Consider the following 17,913-nt stretch of genomic DNA (forward strand, 5'->3'; position numbering starts at 1 on the left):
AAGGTAATCTAGCTGGTATAGTGGTTAATTGATAGAATGCACTGTGTGCAAGTGAGCTCACGCTGGCTCCTATTTGTGGACTGGATGCATTCTGCGATATAGAGCTCTAACTGGCTCCAAAGACTAAATTGCCATATGTGCAGATAAACTTTAACTGGCTAATTATAGAAGTATCCAAGGTCAAATGGGGTCAAGGGTTCTATTCTACCCGCTTCATGGTACCAAAGAAAGAGGACTCCTCTCATCCAGTACTCGATCTGAAGGATGGACAAATTAATCAAGAAGACACACTTCAAGCTGAAATCCATCAGATCTATCATAATGCCAGGAAATTATTTATTTTTTTAGCAGCTGTAGACCTCAAGAATGTTCATCTACATATAACCATCCAGTACACATTAAAAATTCCTCAGAATCATGAATTGGCATGATCAGTTCACAAATCTTCCCTTTTGGCCTTTCAACGGCCTCTCGGGTATTCACAAAGATGTTGGCGGTCACTGTGGCCCACATCAGACAGCAAAACATATTTGTTATTCCATATCTGGACGATATCCTGGTAGGAGCCAGATCCACAGAAAAAGCAGACTAGCATGTTTGCTCAATCATTCACGGATCGTTGGTCAACTACAAAAAGTGCAGACTTACCACGTCACAGAGGCTGAGATTTTTGGGGATGCAGTTAAATACTGTAACAGCAAGTGTGTTTCTACTAGCAGAAAAGAAAGGTAGAATAAGGCATTTATGCAGAAAAATTAGGCGTAAGGTATCCTACAGCACAACAATACGTTACACTCTTGAGAGACAGTGGCTTCCATAGAGGCAGTACCCTGATGTTATTGCTGATCAGTGATGTCATTTGTGAATTGTATCAAAACATAAACAAAATGCATATCAAACAGACAACTTCTCAAAATATATACTGTAGTAGATAACTTATTTTTCTTGTTATGTGATCATATCTATGTATTTGAGCTTGGCTGGACGTATTGTACAACTGACCTGAGGCAGGCATAGGAGGGGCTTATAAGGCCTCAAACATGTCAAAAATGTCCGTTTCCTATAGACCAATAGGTTGTGTCCTCCTATTGAACGATGCTAGTAGCCATATTGAATTCTACATGGGAAGAACGGGCACACAAAAACGTTAATTATCTCACGGAACTTGGGGTACATAACCCCCCAGTTCCAAATATGTAAAACAAATTCAATAACCTTTCTAGCTGGATTGCAGCTTTAAACAATTGCAGTTACTGTATACTTACAGTAAACATTTGGCAGTTTCTGTATCTTTGTAAAATAAGTCTCCATTTTCAAAGGGACTGTGAATGAAGGGGGTTCATGTCACCACTATCCTTCCTTCTACCCATCAGAGGGCCAATCATAAGGGGGTGGAGAGAGGATATAGGAAATGAAACCTTTTTTGAGCTTAACATGTTTGCAAAACCAAGTTTAAAAAAAATTAAGTTCTTATAAAGTAGGTGTTTTGTTTCTAAAAAAATAATTCTGTTTCCTAGTTTATACAACATAAACATGTCCCTGCCATTAACTCCTTGTAGGATTGGGAGGCACAGAATCTTGATCTATACAGTACCTTTTTCTTGAGATACTGTAGATATAAAATATTTTAAGCAACAGGGAATGTAATAATTTTGACGCCCTTATGTTTTCTTTCTTAGGCAAAAGATAAAGGTCTTGTTGTAAGTACCAGTACTCCGCCAGCTGTAGTGAGTGGAACTTCCTGTAAGATGCCAAAACCTAAAGCTTCTTCTCCAGAAGCTATCCCAAGTACCAGAATTACTTCTGCCAGCTCTCCTAATTGGGTCACTGTGTCTTTCAGGTATTTGTGAATATAAGAAGTCTTCAGAGGCTTCTTCTTTAAACATTTTGTAATTATGGAATATATACTGTATATAGGAATGTCTTGAAGCGATAAGGTGTTTGTTCTTTAAGATGAAAGTCTATTTCTTTCTCTAGTTCTCATCTTGTACAAACTGTAGGAATGGCTTTCTGAGGGCCTCTGGTATCAAACATTCTCCAGAGTGTTTAAAAAAAAATTTCGGTGGTATCTTAAAAAAGTTATATCTTGAAAGGTACCTTCTTTGAACTGTCAGACTTCCATAGTTGCTTTTTGCATTTCTGTCAACCAGCACTAAGGCCTCTCATCTTTAATGGAAAGTCAGACAAACTGTTATTTGGATCTTTCTCCTCACAGGTAAACTTCAGCAGTCAGGGTGCTCCAAAGGAGTTATGTCTCTGTTCTCGGAATCCTATTTCTGTGTTTAACTGATCCCTCGGAATCTTTACCATTAAAGTCTATCAAGCTAACGTTGACTGTACCAGAATGGTCACCATTCTGCCATACATATGGAACATATGCCTTTTCTTTGGGGTATTACATCATGCCACAGCGTATGTTGGTATATTTGGTCTGAAAGACTACAGGAGCTGTGGGTGGGCTTTAAATTAGTCATACAAAGTAATAATCCCTAATGAATATCTGAAAAATACAGTTTAAAAACACAGTACCCTGCACAGTACCCTGCGCAGTCCGCTCACCAAAAAAAAAATGCACACTAACGTTCCAGATGAAAAAATATATATATATTGTATTGTATGTCTTTATTGTATTGTATGTCTTTATTTATATAGCGCAATAAATGTACATAGCGCATCATAGTAGTAATACATGTGGTAATCAAATAAATAACAGATAATATAAATAACAAATCATGGGAATAAGTGCTTTAGACATAAAAGTAATGTTAAGGAAGAGGAGTCCCTTCTCCGAGGAGCTTACAATCTAATTGGTAGGTAGGGAGAACGTACAGAGACAGTAGGAGGGAGTTCTGGTAAGTGCGTCTGCAGGGGTCCAAGCTTTACGTATCATGTGTTCAGAATATCCACAGTGCTATTCATATGCTTCTTTAAGCAAGTGTGTCTTAAAGTGTGGCTAGAGAGGGTGCTTGTCGGGTACTGAGGGGAAGGGCATTCCATATATTATAGGCCAAAAACATTACAGACTAGACCTGAACATACTAATGCATATTGTGCTCAAGAGATCCTCATCAGAGCCTTGCAGCAGCACATAAATCAATGTGGTGTGTGTATCCTAGGTAAATCAAGTCTCAAAATTGTTTCTCTTTTTTTCTGAATTCAGTCCTGCCAGTCCTCCAGCAATGGATCTCAGAACCATCATGGAAATAGAAGAAAACATACAAAAAGGTGGAGCTACACCAAAGCTGAGTGCTGGGTTGGTTTGGATATTACACTTGTTTTTTTTTTAATGTTCCATGAGTATATTTTAAAACACGTTGTAATGTAGGATCTCCCCACAGTATTTTAAGTGCTTACAAGCTGGTATTCTACATTTGTGATGGGATGAAACGGTTTGGTCTAGATTCAAGGAGTGTTTGTATAGCAGTATCTGTGCAAAGACACTTTACTTAATTGGCATGCTGACCAGTAGATTACACAGTGATGCAATGCTGGGGGAAAAGCATCAAAAAGATTAACCTAAATTGAAAGGTATTTAAAAGGGAAGTACCTTCTATAACTGTGGTGAACTACTATATGGGCAGTGACATCTTTAATTGGTTAAATGCATGTCACAAGTACCCATTATGTGTAAAGTACTGTAATTGTGATGCCATCATAAGTCAACCAGGACAATAAGTATGTTATAAGCACGAAGAAAAACATACTGTAGAAGAAAATAGTGCAATATAATTGTGTGTACACCCAACCTTACACTGATGCGACCCATTAAGGTTGAAACATGTATGTGAGTGGTTTGACTGGCTTTTCATCTAATCCCATGCAGTGATTAAAAGCTGCGTGAACAGCAGAGCATTTGCTTATATGAGTTCCATGTAAATGGATTTCAGGCAAAAGGTGACACGTGTGCTCATTTTCATGTCATTTCCCAGAATCCCTTGCTGCAGTGGAAGCACTGTATGCTAGGTGATAATGGTTGAAAGGCAGGGTTGCAGACCTGTCTAAGACATGTGAATGTGCTCACAAGTGATATTCTTTATTGGCTATAAAACCCTCCACAGCAAAGCAAATATGCAAATGTAAATACAACTATGCTCATCTGCATGTCTTAGGCAGGTCTGCAACCCCGCCTTTCACCATTATCACCCAGCACACAGCACTTCCACTGCAGAAAGGGATTCTGGAGAATGACATGCAAATGAGCACTCAGTGCCACTTTTTGCTTCAAAAACCATTTTTAACATGGTTCCCTATAGGCTTAAGCTTGCTGCATGGTCACAGCTTTGAGCACAGCCAGGGTAAAGGTGCATACCCAGAAAACCCACCCACAGACAGCTGTTTCGACCTTAATGGGTCTCATCAGTGTGGGGTTGGTTAACTGGGTATGCAGAGAAGCTAAAGGATGGGGTTTACCATACTGAGTTAAGTTATGGTGAGTAAAAAAAGTGACAAAAACCCTCCACAGCAAAGCAAATATGCAAATGTAAATACAACTGTATGCTCATTAGCATGTCTTAGGCAGGTCTGCAACCCCGCCTTTCACCATTATCACCCAGCACACAGCTGCAGCAAGGGATTCTGGGAAATGACTTGCAAATGAGCACACAGTGACACTTTTTGCTTCAAAAACCATTTTTAACATGGTTCCCTATAGGCTTAAGCTTGCTGTATGGTCACAGCTTTGAGCACAGCCAGGGAACCAGCCTATAGGGAACCATGTTAAAAATGGTTTTTGAAGCAAAAAGTGGCACTGTGTGCTCATTTGCATGTCATTTCCCAGAATCCCTTGCTGCAGATGAGATGTGTATGAATTAATACAGGTGAGAGCTAGGATATCCAAATGAAATGGGTGATATGATGATAATAATTAAAACACTTTAATAGTACCAAAATGTATAAAACACAGGGTGTTAAAAATACCCCAAAGGGCCAAGCTACAATAAATGAAGCTTGGGTAGTCAACCCTTAAAAAAAGGTGAATGACTAAGGCAGAGATGCCTGACAAAAGTAGGATTGTGAGCCGACTAGTAGGAGGAAGAGAGTTCCTAAGTAAACTCCCCCCTCCCACGACCACTCTACAATTGATATCTATATTAATGACCAATCAGGTAAGTATGTTAAGATAAATACATATATTCATAGGGTCACTGAAATGGGATGCACGATTAATGGGATTAATGGGAGGGGGAGCCTGCTATCCAATCGAAGCGCTGTTTTGCTGAGTGCAGGAGAAGTCCCAGCTGATGTGGGAACAGGGGAGGAAAGCCCTCTGTCCAATAGATGTGATGCGATGGATAGGTGGGCGGAGTTCATGACGTCACCGCTGACACACGCATGCTGGATGAGGAGCCGTCATACCTGTGTTTAAAATTTTTGAAATCACACTTAGTGTAATGCCACAATATTTTACTCTGGTGACTTGGGTTTTTTTTTTTCTTTCTTGAGTTATGTACGACTGCCACTTTAAACGAGGCAATCTTAAGTTTTGCATACAAGCAAAAACAAAACATGATCAAGCACTCGAAAGTATAATATCCCAAAAATGTGAGATCTGGTACCTCCCGCTAGTAATCCAGGGTCCCTTATCCACGAGGAATAATCCTTAGAGCGAAATGCACCAGCTGGACACTCAAACATAATATTTATCAGAACAATATTAAAAACCCAATACCGATGTTTCATTCCAAAAACAGACCTTCGTCAGGGCTTAAATATGAAGTGCAAAAGTGAGACATATATAAATTTATGAAACAATCCGGGTACCCTGCAACCCGGGGGAGGAGGCATTTGTCATCTCTCGAAGCCGCAACAGGAACCAGCGCAGCTAGCACGGATGCAACTACGCCTCCCAGGAAGTAGGCCGGGGCCGTAACTAAGCAACTGCAAATATAAACACTTCGGGTTCCGAAACAGACCATAATAACTTGAGCTACATCTCTAAGGACAACTCGAGCTAATGATTTGGCATAGAAAGATTAAAAACTGTACCAACAACTCGCACCCAAATAATAGTATAGGATTACAACCAAAAGACCAGGTGCATTTTGCATCCAAATGGATGATGCATTTTGTTTGTTAATCACAATGTTGAATTAATGAAGTGGGTTCCTCACCTTTGTTGTAATAAACATAATTGAATATTTTATCTCCTACCTTTTTATATGCCTTTGTTACACAATTCTCAGGTCAAGATTTCCCTCTGCACACAGATTTATGATTCAGGGAAAAAGGCATCCATTTTGACAGCACATTTTCCTACTGAACTTATGTTAATTTTTCTTTCTAATCAGAAGATTTTAACTGGTTATTTCTGCAATCAGTGTTCTGCAACTATTTACATCTACCATCTGCCTATATTATTTGGCAATACTAATGACACTTACTGCAAGCTACAATATATACAATGAAAATAGTTGAATAAATACTATTTTTCCTTTGTTTCATGTTTTACATAGTGATCAGCACCGCACAGTTTGGGTTGTTTATAATCCTTTTGAATATAATTTCCCACAAGTTTCACAATTTAGCATAACACATATTCTGAAGGTGTCTTCTAAAGTAAATAACTGCTGTGTGCGATTATCGTCTGTGCTTTGTCCTTGTCCCAGGTTTTAATGCTATAATGTTTTGTTTTGTAGGGTAGCTAAAACCGCCTCAGGTGGCATGAAGCTTTCTCAGAAGCAAAGGAAAATGATGGTGATGTCTTCAAAGGATAGTAGCACTGGATTTTCTAGTAATGAAAATACTCCAACTAAAGTGGCTTCTTCCACATCTACACATATCAAAAGTACAGGAACAACATGGTAATTAAAGATAAGCTGACAAGGAGTTACTGACTGGAATAGCTTCTAATTGTAAACATAAGACTTGGATTTGTTGTAATACTTTTGCTACTTTGATTTGACATTTAAAGCTTAATTGGCATATGTGTGTATATGAATATATCTCAATTTATATATACATATTGCATTTCATGAGAAAGGCTTATGTATTGGCCAAAACGTTGAGGATTAAAAAAAATACTATATTTTTTTTTTCCAAGTACTGTGTGGACCTGAATTTTTAAATTTTTTGATTAATTTAGTTTCAGATGGACCCAGGCAAGTTGCTCGGTCTGAGGGTGTCACAAACGTTGTATTCTACATATATAAATGTATATTTTTGGTCTGTATCTTGTGTGTGCTTACCCACCCACATACACACACTCGCTGGCAGAAGCTGTGTCCTGTATTAATCCTGTCTGTACATGTATATTTCTGAAAAAAGATGGAAAGTGGCAGTTTCCCATGGATTAAGAAAGTCACAGCATTTAAGAAATCTCCACCTGTTTCAAATAAAATCTTGGCCCTATAAAAGCTCCAATTACCAAATTTAGAAGCGAGCTCAGCCGGTACAAAGCAATAGAATGTACAGTATTGTCAAACAATTCTTTAGTAGGACATTGTTCAAAAATAGCATCACTTTTGTATTTTTGGTATGGAATTTAGTCCGGATGTATTTTTATATACTCACTCTTGTGTTTTTTTTATGCTGAAATTGTATGTTTTGGGTATCTACATTATTGACAATCAGTGGGGTCACTTTGGCGCAGAGCCGCAGTTTCCATTCAGATGTTAAAAGCAGCGCAACTTGTGAAAAATTCATTGAAATTAAATATTTGCAATGGAAATCCAGCAGCATTACTGGCAGTGTCATTTGCCAGAAGGGTGGGAACGTTTTTGGCGTCTTATTTAAGATGAGTAAGGACAAAGAATACCTCAGACTTCCCATTTCACATGAAACCTCTGTTATTTTCCTTCTTTGAAACTCAGAAACACATTCCTCTGAAGCTGGTAGAATTGTGTAAAGGTTATGCTTTCAGTGGGGGTTAGAGCAGTGCATTTCTTTCAGTTAAATGCCAGATTTTAGATGAGCTAGGTTGCATTATGTGCTTTTAAATATATCACACTTGGTCACCGACATAAATAACATAAAATGTACGTGGTTTTTGTCCTAAACCATTTTTTGGGACTGGTAAAAAATAAAGCGTTAAATCCGTTTTTACCAGTCTTTTCTCATTTATCATCTCTGATTTTCTTAGCAGCAACAATTTCCGAGCAACAGTAGTGTAGCGCAAATTCATTTCTGTATGAAATTATTTAACGTCCACGTACGCATGTGAAGAAATACTTGCGTTATTGTAGAATAACTGCCACGGGTGCACAGCCAGTCATCAGTACGCAGACTACATATAGAAACCAACAGCACAAAAGACACAGTGCACCAGAAGTGAATGGCAAGTAATGTAATAAAAGAAACACACAAACATATAGCATAGATTTACAATTAAAAACGTTTCCAGCCTGATGAAGCACATTGTACGTGCGAAATGCGTTGAGGTCTCGTCACTTTGTTATACGTCACCACGCAGGAGTGTCCGTACGTCATCACGTGGAGACGCTAGTCAGTGGATCAGCTGTTGAGCTGCATAGCTGTGTAACAAAGTGCTACGAGCTGTGAGTCCGGGGACCTGGTGCACCGGGTCCTAGCAGAATCACACCAACAGACCTTTCAATCTCTCACTGGGAAATCATGGAGCCTACTTTTACTTTTGAAATTCTAAATCTAAGCTATATGTTTGTGTGTTGTTTTTTTTTTTTTTTTAATCACATTACTTACCGTTCACTTCTGGTTCGCTGTGTCTTTTGTGTTGTCGAAGATCCGGTTGGATTGTTTGGTGGGAGAACGGAGCACCCACTGTAGGCTCGTGTAGGAAGGTAGTGGCTAAATTGAAAATTACTATTATCTACTGCTGTAGCGGCCGTTATTCGAACACTTCACGCGTCATGTACATCGGAATCCCGATTTGAAACCGCGGGATGAATTCCAGCCTTCCCGCACTAAGATGCGAGCGCGGCGAAAGCAGAAAAACGAATTTTAGTGTTCTGGCTTTTAAAAACATGAAATTGGCACAGTAGCAAAGTACTGTACACATTACAATTCATCCATTTTATTGCAAACAAAGAAACAGAATCCATGAAATTCAAACAAAACATCCGCGATAAGCATGGGTGCCTGTAGGGCGATTAGCCGCGTTTCATGCTGCGTGGGGAACAGCAGAGAACTCAAAATCGGCGCCGAGATGTGTTTGAATAACGACCGCTTCATCAGTATGAATTGATTATACAATATGACGTGATTGGAACGTTTTACCTCTACAGTAGATATAGAAACCAAACCTGGAGTCTTAAAGAGATGGTGTAAAAATGTAATAGAGGGAGATCTTCCTCTAACACCCCAGGCAGGCCACCTGTTTGATTTTAATAGGAAGGCACAACATTAGCTGCTGGTTCCTATTGGACCGCCATTTAAATCCTTTCTTTAAAGTCAGAATTCAATACTCGTAGCATTACTGGTAAGTATAGTGGGAATCGACGGGTTCCTGGAGCTGAACATAAAATAGCACTGTTCTACTTGAGAAGGTCCCCGGGTTTTAATCCTGTAAAAAAAAATTGTGGGTTACTTGGGGAGCGGGGATATACAGCTGCTTTAAAATTAATTATGTGAATATATCGGTTTAAAAACAAATAATTACGGTCTTATAATCTTTATTATGTCCAGAATTTGAAACCGTTGCAATTTGTTCAACTATATCCTGTTTCCCAAGCTGCTGGTGGTCTTTGAGAATGTGTTTTTAATCATTTGGGCATTTTATTTTTATTTTCCCTTCGTGGGTATTCCAAATCTGGATTTTATTAACTCTCCATTTATTGTCATTTGTTCTGCCGGCATACTGTAGTTATGATGCTATAGGAAAGATCTGTTGGGACATGAAACTGCATCAAGGAGAGTTTTTTGTTTTTTTTCAGAATTAAAAATAGAATACTTCTTAATAACTAAATTTAGATACTTTAGATTTCGATAAGTGAAAAAGGGCGAGTTTTAAGTACTCACTATTTCTTGTGATGATGGTTAATTATAACCTTTCCCTTATGACGTTCAGACAGTGTCCCAATGGTAGGTACTTTCATGGCTACTACAATATTCCTGAACGACATACAATTCTTGGTATTGTCTAGCTAGGACTTCTTACCGCTGCTCATCTCTGAAAGCCGCCCGTCACTGCAATTGGAAAGAAAGAAGAGTTCATCTCCCATTCTAGAAACAGGCATTCTAGTCAGGGCCATGTAATCCCTGTGAATCGTGTGATTCACATGTACACCAAGTACATAATCTAAAGCCTTAAACAAGGGCTAAATTAAGCTTGTTTACACAACGCAGTACATCATTTATAAAGCTTTGTAGCTGCTCGGTTGTAGATTTTCATAAATGATCACTGTAGTTGTCTGAGGTAAAAAATACATAACAAATACAGAGGTAAGCAATAGATTAACATTATTCAATATGTTAGCTTTATTTTCTAGGGCGTCTTCTTTACATTCTGGGGAGCAGAAGTCTTTTCGTGACCTGTTGCTTGAAGAACAAAAGTCCAACGTGCAATTTCATTCTCTGGGCTGTAATGGCAAAAGAAACACACCGCTTGATGAATGCGATTCTCAAAAGTTTGCAAGGTAACAATATGAGGGAAGTTCACTTGCTGACCATCGCTGTTAGCGATCGTTAAAAGGTTTTCAAATGAATGTCTGTTAACCATCCCAAATGTCTAATTGCCTTATGTGCTGTATTTTAATAGTATAAAGTCACTAGTAGCACAATGTGCTGCTTCTGAACCTAGTATCAAATGGTGATGGTGAAATTAATAACTTGGGATTTATGTACTACTTGTACAATTTTCATTGTAATAATGATTTTTGTACAAAAAAAATCATTTTCTGTAGTTACATAGCGTACGCTTGAGTGTCTCCCTTCATTTAAAGTCTGCTAGTAAACGGTACATGCTTTAATTTTGTTGGCAGCTTGATATGGTTTTTTTTTTTACTTTCCAGTAATCATTTTATATTTGACGTTCCCATCTGCAGAGACAAAGCAGTTGCCTTAATTAATGGGTTCATCCACCTCCTTTTTTTGGTGGATGTGTCCATGCTTAAAAAATAAATCTTATTTGACAGTAACTGCCTTAACTATCTAAGAAGAGATTTTAGAAGAGCATTTAGAATTGATGCTTCTGTTCAGGGAATATGATTCCCTTGTGCTTCTAAGTCATTAAATAGCAATGCCTTATAACACAGCACCAACAACTTCTAATTGGCATTTTTTTTTTACATTTCAATGAAAAACCAGTATGACCTATACTGTACGTTCGGTGTTTGTTTGTTTTTGTTTTTAAACCATGTGCAGTACATCAACTGGATCTGTACAGATGTAGCACCTGGTAATGTATGTATGTATGTATGTATGTCTTTATTTGTATAGCGCCATAAAATGTACATAGCGCTTCACAGTAGTAATACATGTCATATAAATAACAAATATAAATAACACATCATGGGAATAAGTGCTTCAGACATACTGTAAAAGTAACATTAAGGAAGGAGTCCCTGCTCCGAGGAGCTTACAATCTAATTGGTAGGTAGGGAGAACGTACAGAGACAGTAGGAGGGAATACTAGTAAGTGCGTCTGCAGGAGGCCAAGCTTTGTGTCATGTGTCCATGATTATCCAGTGCTACTCATATGCTTCTTTAAGCAGATGTGTCTTAAGGTGGGTCTTAAAGGTGGATAGCGAGGGGGCTAGTCGGGTATTGAGGGGAAGAGCATTCCAGAGGTGTGGGGCAGAAAGTGAGAAAGGTTTAAGGCGGGAGAGAGCTTTAGATACAAAGGGGGTAGAAAGAAGACATCCTTGAGAAGAACGCACGAGTCGTGATGGTGCATAGCGAGAAATTAGGGCTGAGATGTAATGAGGGGCAGAAGAATGTAAAGCTTTAAAAGTGAGCAGTAGAATTGAGTGTGAGATACGCGATTTAATCGGAAGCCAGGAGAGGGATTTCAGCAGGGGAGACGCTGAGACAGATTTAGGAAAGAGTAGAGTGATTCTGGCAGCAGTGTTTAGGATAGATTGTAGGGGAGACAGGTGAGAGGTAGGAAGGCCGGACAGCAGGAGGTTGCAGTAATCGAGACGTGAGAGAATGAGGGCCTGAGTCAGAGTTTTAGCAGTTGAGTAACAGAGGAAAGGGCGTATCTTTGTGATATTGCGGAGGAAAAAGCGACAAGTTTTAGAAACGTTTTGAATATGAGAGGAGAATGAGAGAGAGGAATCAAGTGTGACCCCTAGGCAGCGTGCTTGGGCTACTGGGTGAATGATCGTATTTCCAATAGCAATGTGGAAGGATGTAGTAGGGCCAGGTTTGGGAGGTAGTATAAGGAGCTCTGTTTTTGCCATGTTAAGTTTCAGTCGGCGGATGGCCATCCAGGATGATATTCCAGTAATCTTTCAGAATCATGCAATATGTATCAAAAATCATGCAATGTTACCAGTGGCTCAATTTGTTTGACTAAAACTGTGATAAATCTTACATTAGAACTTATGCTGGCAATACCACCTGCAATTTTAGAATGACGGGCGTTAGATCAGTACAGTAGTGAAATGTCCTGAAGCCAGACATACTGTATGTCACATACAGTACTTCGGATTTGATACGTCGGCTGTTTCAGAGCTGTGATTTTGCATATAAAATCTGAAGTTGGGTGAAATTTACCATTTTTATAATCCTAACATTTTAAGAATTGCGGAATGACGTTTTCAAAAACTTCGGGTTTCACAGAGAATTCTTGCCTTTGAATGAATCATGGCAGTATTTCTGAAATAAAATACTTCACTATTAAATGCCTAATCCTAATAATATCTAAAATGTTAAAGGGGAACAATTGAAGTATGGTATAAATCCACATCTATAGGCACTGCTCCCCTCGTGCCACGTGGATACTTTTTACACAGACTACCACAACTGTTGTATTTGTGATGGGAAAGAGGGATACCATCTTAATATGAATCTTGTATCTCTTATTTTCCTTGCTCTTATTTTAAAATGCAGCAATTTTATTGGCTATACTGTACCAAAGGGACTCATCTTATGTTTTTAAATATACTTTCTGAATAAAAATACAGTCTGTCATTCTTAGTAATAGTGATAGTGTAACTAGTTCATACAGAGTTGAATACAAGAGAACCCATTTTTATTTATCGCTGTATTTTTAGGATTTGAGTAAATTCGAGTTGTGATTACACTGTGTTGTGTTGTCTGTCCACTAGAATGCAGTCATATACTGTAGCATGCTAGGAAGTAACATTTCCAAGATGTGTGTTACTGCAAGATAAAGGTATTCAAGACATTGCTGCAGTATTCAATCTCAAATCCGTTCTTTGACAATACATTATGCATTACGGCGAATGAAAAAATATTTTTGTTATTTTCTGTAACTTTTTAAAATTATTTATTCAGCAGTTTCCTGTGTTACCATTTGCCCTATTAAACTCCCCAGCTATTTTTTTATTTATTCATTGGTTTTGTAACCAGGTCTAAAATACTTTGGTATAAAATGAGTTTTATTGGTCACTAGAGCGTGCTGTTGCTCCATCTTTAATTAAACTTCAACTTTTAAAGCATAGGCACTGTCAATTATGTGCTTTAACCGCATGTTTGCTAGCAATATAGCCAGTGCTGTCGGACAATGCTACTGAGGTAGTGGCCGTTATTCTAAACTCGCACATGTTTTAGTGCAATTTCACTAACATTAACATCACATGATGGACACAAATTGAGCTGTCGGTTATCAAAACTATATATTTGGGGGACTTTTGAGGCGTTAAGTATAACAGGAAATAGATCTGTACTGATTTTTTTATACACAAAACAATCAATTGCGTCAACTCAAGGAAATCTCCTAATTTTAAGCATCAGATGTTTTCAAAAGAAAAGAAATGAGCACAAATGTATGTAATGTGCCTCAATAGTTTTATGATCTGCTATGAACTCTCTGAACCTTTTTATTTGTTTTGACCACCAGCAATAATGCAAACATGTATACACAATGGATTTGAGATGCTTTGCCCCCAAAATGTAAAAGCAATAGTTTTGATGTAAATATTGGAGTGTCACAATACTCCAAAATGTGATTACTCTATAATAAGTATTAACTGACATTAATTATGCCTGACCAATACATATGGATATATGTGTTGACGAGGGGTTTAAACGCCTGTGTATAGCCTTTCTAAGAAATGGCAGTTAACCGGCTTGTGTTTTCACACCATTCTCCCTTCACTATAGCTACCTTTTGTACTTAATTTCTTCAATGCCTAATTTTAATTTCATAATACACATGTAGTACCTGTGTGTCAATCACTATTAAGGAAAAACATGAAAGTATTATTTTAGGCCATGTGGTAACTTGTTCTGTTGTACTGTTCTTAGAATGAGCATGTACACCTTTGGGCCTAATTGTGGTATTCATCCACTAAGTAACTGAATGCTTGCTAACTAGGCCAGGCGAATACAAGTATTTTTTCTGCCTGAAGACGCACAATTGCCATCGAAGAAATGTTAAACCTTTCTATTTTAGAAAGTTAGAATGCCTAATCAGACACCCTTTTAGCTGTTGTCAACATTAGTTGCACAATTCACGACGTTTCCACCAGTGGTCATACATTTTAATTTTAGAAGAAGCCACTTGAGGTTAATAAGTACCTTAAGTGCAAGTCTGGAACATTGACCCATTATATTGTTTTATTCTGCTGTTCAGGCTACACCTACATCTCTTGTTTGACTGGTTTTCGCCAACTGCAATTTTTATATTAAAGGATGTCTAATTTGTGGTCATTTTGAAAGTTATGTGAACTGGATTCTAAGCAATTCATAGCTGCAAAGCTGTCCCAATAAGGTGTTATGGTTGCTTTTGTAGACAGATCTTTATCAGGCCCATATTGTGGAATACTGTAAGGCCTCGTCCCCACGGCCTGCGGCTGCACATGCTACGGCGTGTGCGATGCGAACAAGATACGGCCCTCTATGGGGCTGGCCCCAGTCACTGCTGCCACGCCGCTACACAAAGTGCGATGCTCGACTGCCTTTGCCAAAAGACACGATTTTTGTCTTTTGGCACAGTGGCCGAGCGTTTGCAACATCACGGCTGCGGTTCAGCCAATGAGGGTGAACCAGTCGTGTGACGTCATGTCCACGCCCATTCCCTCCCTCTCCCCCACCCCCCCGTGTCGTGATGATCTGCTCTTCTCCTGACATGACCACAGGTCGCAGCTGAAACTGGTGCACGCACGTCTGCCAGGCGCTCCGACGCATGCGTGCACACACTGGCTGTGGCCGTAGCCTAACTCTGCCTTATGCTAACACAACTCTGCAATATTTACATTTGACCCTGTGGTTTGTGTTTGCTTCTATTTTATTATGACCCTTATCTTTAAAAGGTCTTAAATGAAATTGTCTTGATCCCCTTGAGGTTCTTTTTAATTTGTTGAATTCTTCGATATTCTTTCCTTATCGCCGGAAATGAAAAGCTAAACATAATTTTCCTGTTGTATCAGGATGGTGGGCAATATTGACACCATTTTATTTGTTGCTTTTATATCTTACTAGAAAGCCAGCTCGTACTTTGGATCATGAAGCTCAGCCTAAATGTGATGTGCCGCAACAAGACAGTCTCAAGTAAATCTTTTTTTTATGTTATATTGAAGTAATTCCTGGGGTTATAGGTTTCAGAATTCTCATGTCAGTTGTAGGTATGCAGCACTGTACAGAATTAGTAAAATAAAAGGGTGGCGATAATTGTACAATACTAACATTTCCAGTGGGAAAAAGTGTGAGCATTCATTCTCAAGTAACCTGGTCTCCCACATGTCTACCCCTATGCTAGGTGTAAATTGTAGGTGGAGTGGTGTATAAATGATCCCTAGTGTCCGTGCAATAGACTTAGGCTTCTAGTCCATTTCAAATGTTATAAATAAGGTTGTGTAGAAAGTGGTGGATTTGCCCATTGAATGAGAGACCTAAAGATGAAAAGGTTGCTTACATTATTTTATTCCATTGCAGTCCTTGGCTGTTGACACTAAGCAAAACCTCCAATTCAGCAGTTCCTGTCACATTTGCAACTATTGTAGAGGAGGAAAAAAAGCAAGAAGCTGCTCTGATCAGAAGAAGAGAGAAACCGCTGGCATTGATCCAGGTAAAGAATATCATAAATGATGAAACTGTTTCACATCATGTTAAGGCATTATTGGATTAGTAAATGTGAAATGAATTTGCATATCACGTAAACACTTTACATGACAAATGTTATGGTGAGCTGCATTGTAGGATTTTCTTTCAGTTTCAAAACTAAAATTGCATTTCATATTTAAGAATTCTGCGTTTGGTATTTGTGTTCTTTAATTTCTGTTTTCTGTTGATGAAGTTCAGAAATGATTAGGGGTTTTTTTTTGTTTTTCAGATTGAAGAGCATGCAATTCAGGATTTGTTAGTGCACTACCAGGCTTTAGACAACCCTGATGAATATATAACTGTTGAAAGGGCAGCACAAGTGCCTATGGCGACACCCATGTGGAACAAACATTGATTATGGCAGACGCATTCATACATCCTAGCTCAGCAAGAGTTTATTGTTGGCTGTACCCAGGAGATTTTATGTAAATATAATTCTTAGGAAGAATTGTTTATAATGTCCTTTGACTGTGTGTGTGCGCGTGTGTGTGTGTGTGTGTGTGTGTGTGTGTGTGTGTGTGTGTGTTTGCAGTATGCCATTGAAGTTAAGACTTGAGAGACTTGGCATTTTGACATTTAACCGTTGGTCCCGATTTACTAAACGCCATGGAGCCTTAGCAAATAGGATTCACACATGTTTAGTAGATCTGGGTGTTTAATATCCTCAGTGCTGCGATTGGACGTGCTTTGTATCCATATCTACCAATTTAAGGATTTAAATCAGATCATTGGAGAATATTTGATAGTCCAAATGTGAATACTTTGTCTACGAAAAATAGAATTTGTGCTCCAACGTCTTTCAAATAAAAGTGTGAATTCATCATTTGTTCCCTTACTTTTTGTCATTTTATTAAAAATGTTTTATAGTACTGAACTTACTTTACATTTATCAGGCATGTATTAAATAGGCTTCCATTCATCTCTCTAGCTATCTGAATGCCAACTAATTTTACAAATGGGTCTGTGTCTAATACACTTTAATAATTTCTGTACCTCTCTTTTTGTCATGCAATCACGCTGACACCTCATGATCCCAAATACTTGTTAATAATGTGTTTATGACATTTCAGGGGTTGAATAAGAGCTATAAAAAATAAAAAATAATTATATAGGTGAATATGATGTTTACTGCTATATAAATGCAGTAAAATGTTGACAAGTTCAGTTTATCATTTGTGTGCAGCAGAGACTTACTTCATATGTCCCAATGCAGTGACAGAGGGATCTGTGCTTTTATCCTGCCAGCACCATCACAAAGTTCAAAACCAGTTTAGTCATATTGAAGTCAGGAAGTCTGGATACCTGTACACAGTGATTATCAGGAAAAGGTAGCAGACATACAGTAGAAACAAACTAAAATTAGAGGAATTATAAACTAAAATTACAGGTGCATTGCCTTCGTCATGGAACTTTCCTAATAAAATAACAAATTATTCTTTTTACGCGACCTAATGCATTATCCAAAAAGAATCAGCTATTAACATGGTAATTAAACCTCATAGTGCTCATAAAATAAATAAAAAGAATGGAGAACATACAGTACGTTGAACTTTGAGTATTTTTTTTTTTCCCATCAATGTTGACCAGATGTTAAGAATGTATAATTTGTAAGGAAATCCCCAAGTAGAACACCTGGTTGGGATTTTGTGTTGAGGAGAAATACCTTCTCCACAACTGGCTAACCAAACATAGTAACTATAGCAGATATTGGGGAAAATAAACTATATACCTTGGCTAAACTCACTTTTTCAAAAATAAAACTGATTTAAT

General features: G+C 38.3%; 1 protein-coding gene across 6 annotated transcripts in view; it reads left to right on the forward strand.

Annotated features, from left to right (window-relative positions):
* Positions 1-16,970, forward strand: part of IBTK (inhibitor of Bruton tyrosine kinase) — an 81,322-nt gene extending 64,352 nt beyond the window's left edge. For 4 of the 6 annotated variants that reach the window (XM_075597945.1, XM_075597949.1, XM_075597946.1 and 1 more), the window contains 7 exons: positions 1,680-1,840; positions 3,161-3,253; positions 6,636-6,800; positions 10,401-10,547; positions 15,523-15,591; positions 15,976-16,108; positions 16,373-16,970. In XM_075597945.1, the coding sequence (XP_075454060.1) occupies positions 1,680-1,840; positions 3,161-3,253; positions 6,636-6,800; positions 10,401-10,547; positions 15,523-15,591; positions 15,976-16,108; positions 16,373-16,498 (894 nt within the window). In that variant the 3' untranslated portion in view covers positions 16,499-16,970. Of the gene's footprint in view, positions 1-1,679; positions 1,841-3,160; positions 3,254-6,635; positions 6,801-10,387; positions 10,548-15,522; positions 15,592-15,975; positions 16,109-16,372 lie in introns of those variants that run through there. The other 2 variants (XM_075597947.1, XM_075597950.1) reach the window with 2 other exon arrangements.
* Positions 16,971-17,913: the final 943 nt, after the last annotated feature.

Source organism: Ascaphus truei, chromosome 4 (assembly GCF_040206685.1).
Source record: "Ascaphus truei isolate aAscTru1 chromosome 4, aAscTru1.hap1, whole genome shotgun sequence".
Taxonomy (NCBI): Eukaryota; Metazoa; Chordata; class Amphibia; order Anura; family Ascaphidae; genus Ascaphus; species Ascaphus truei.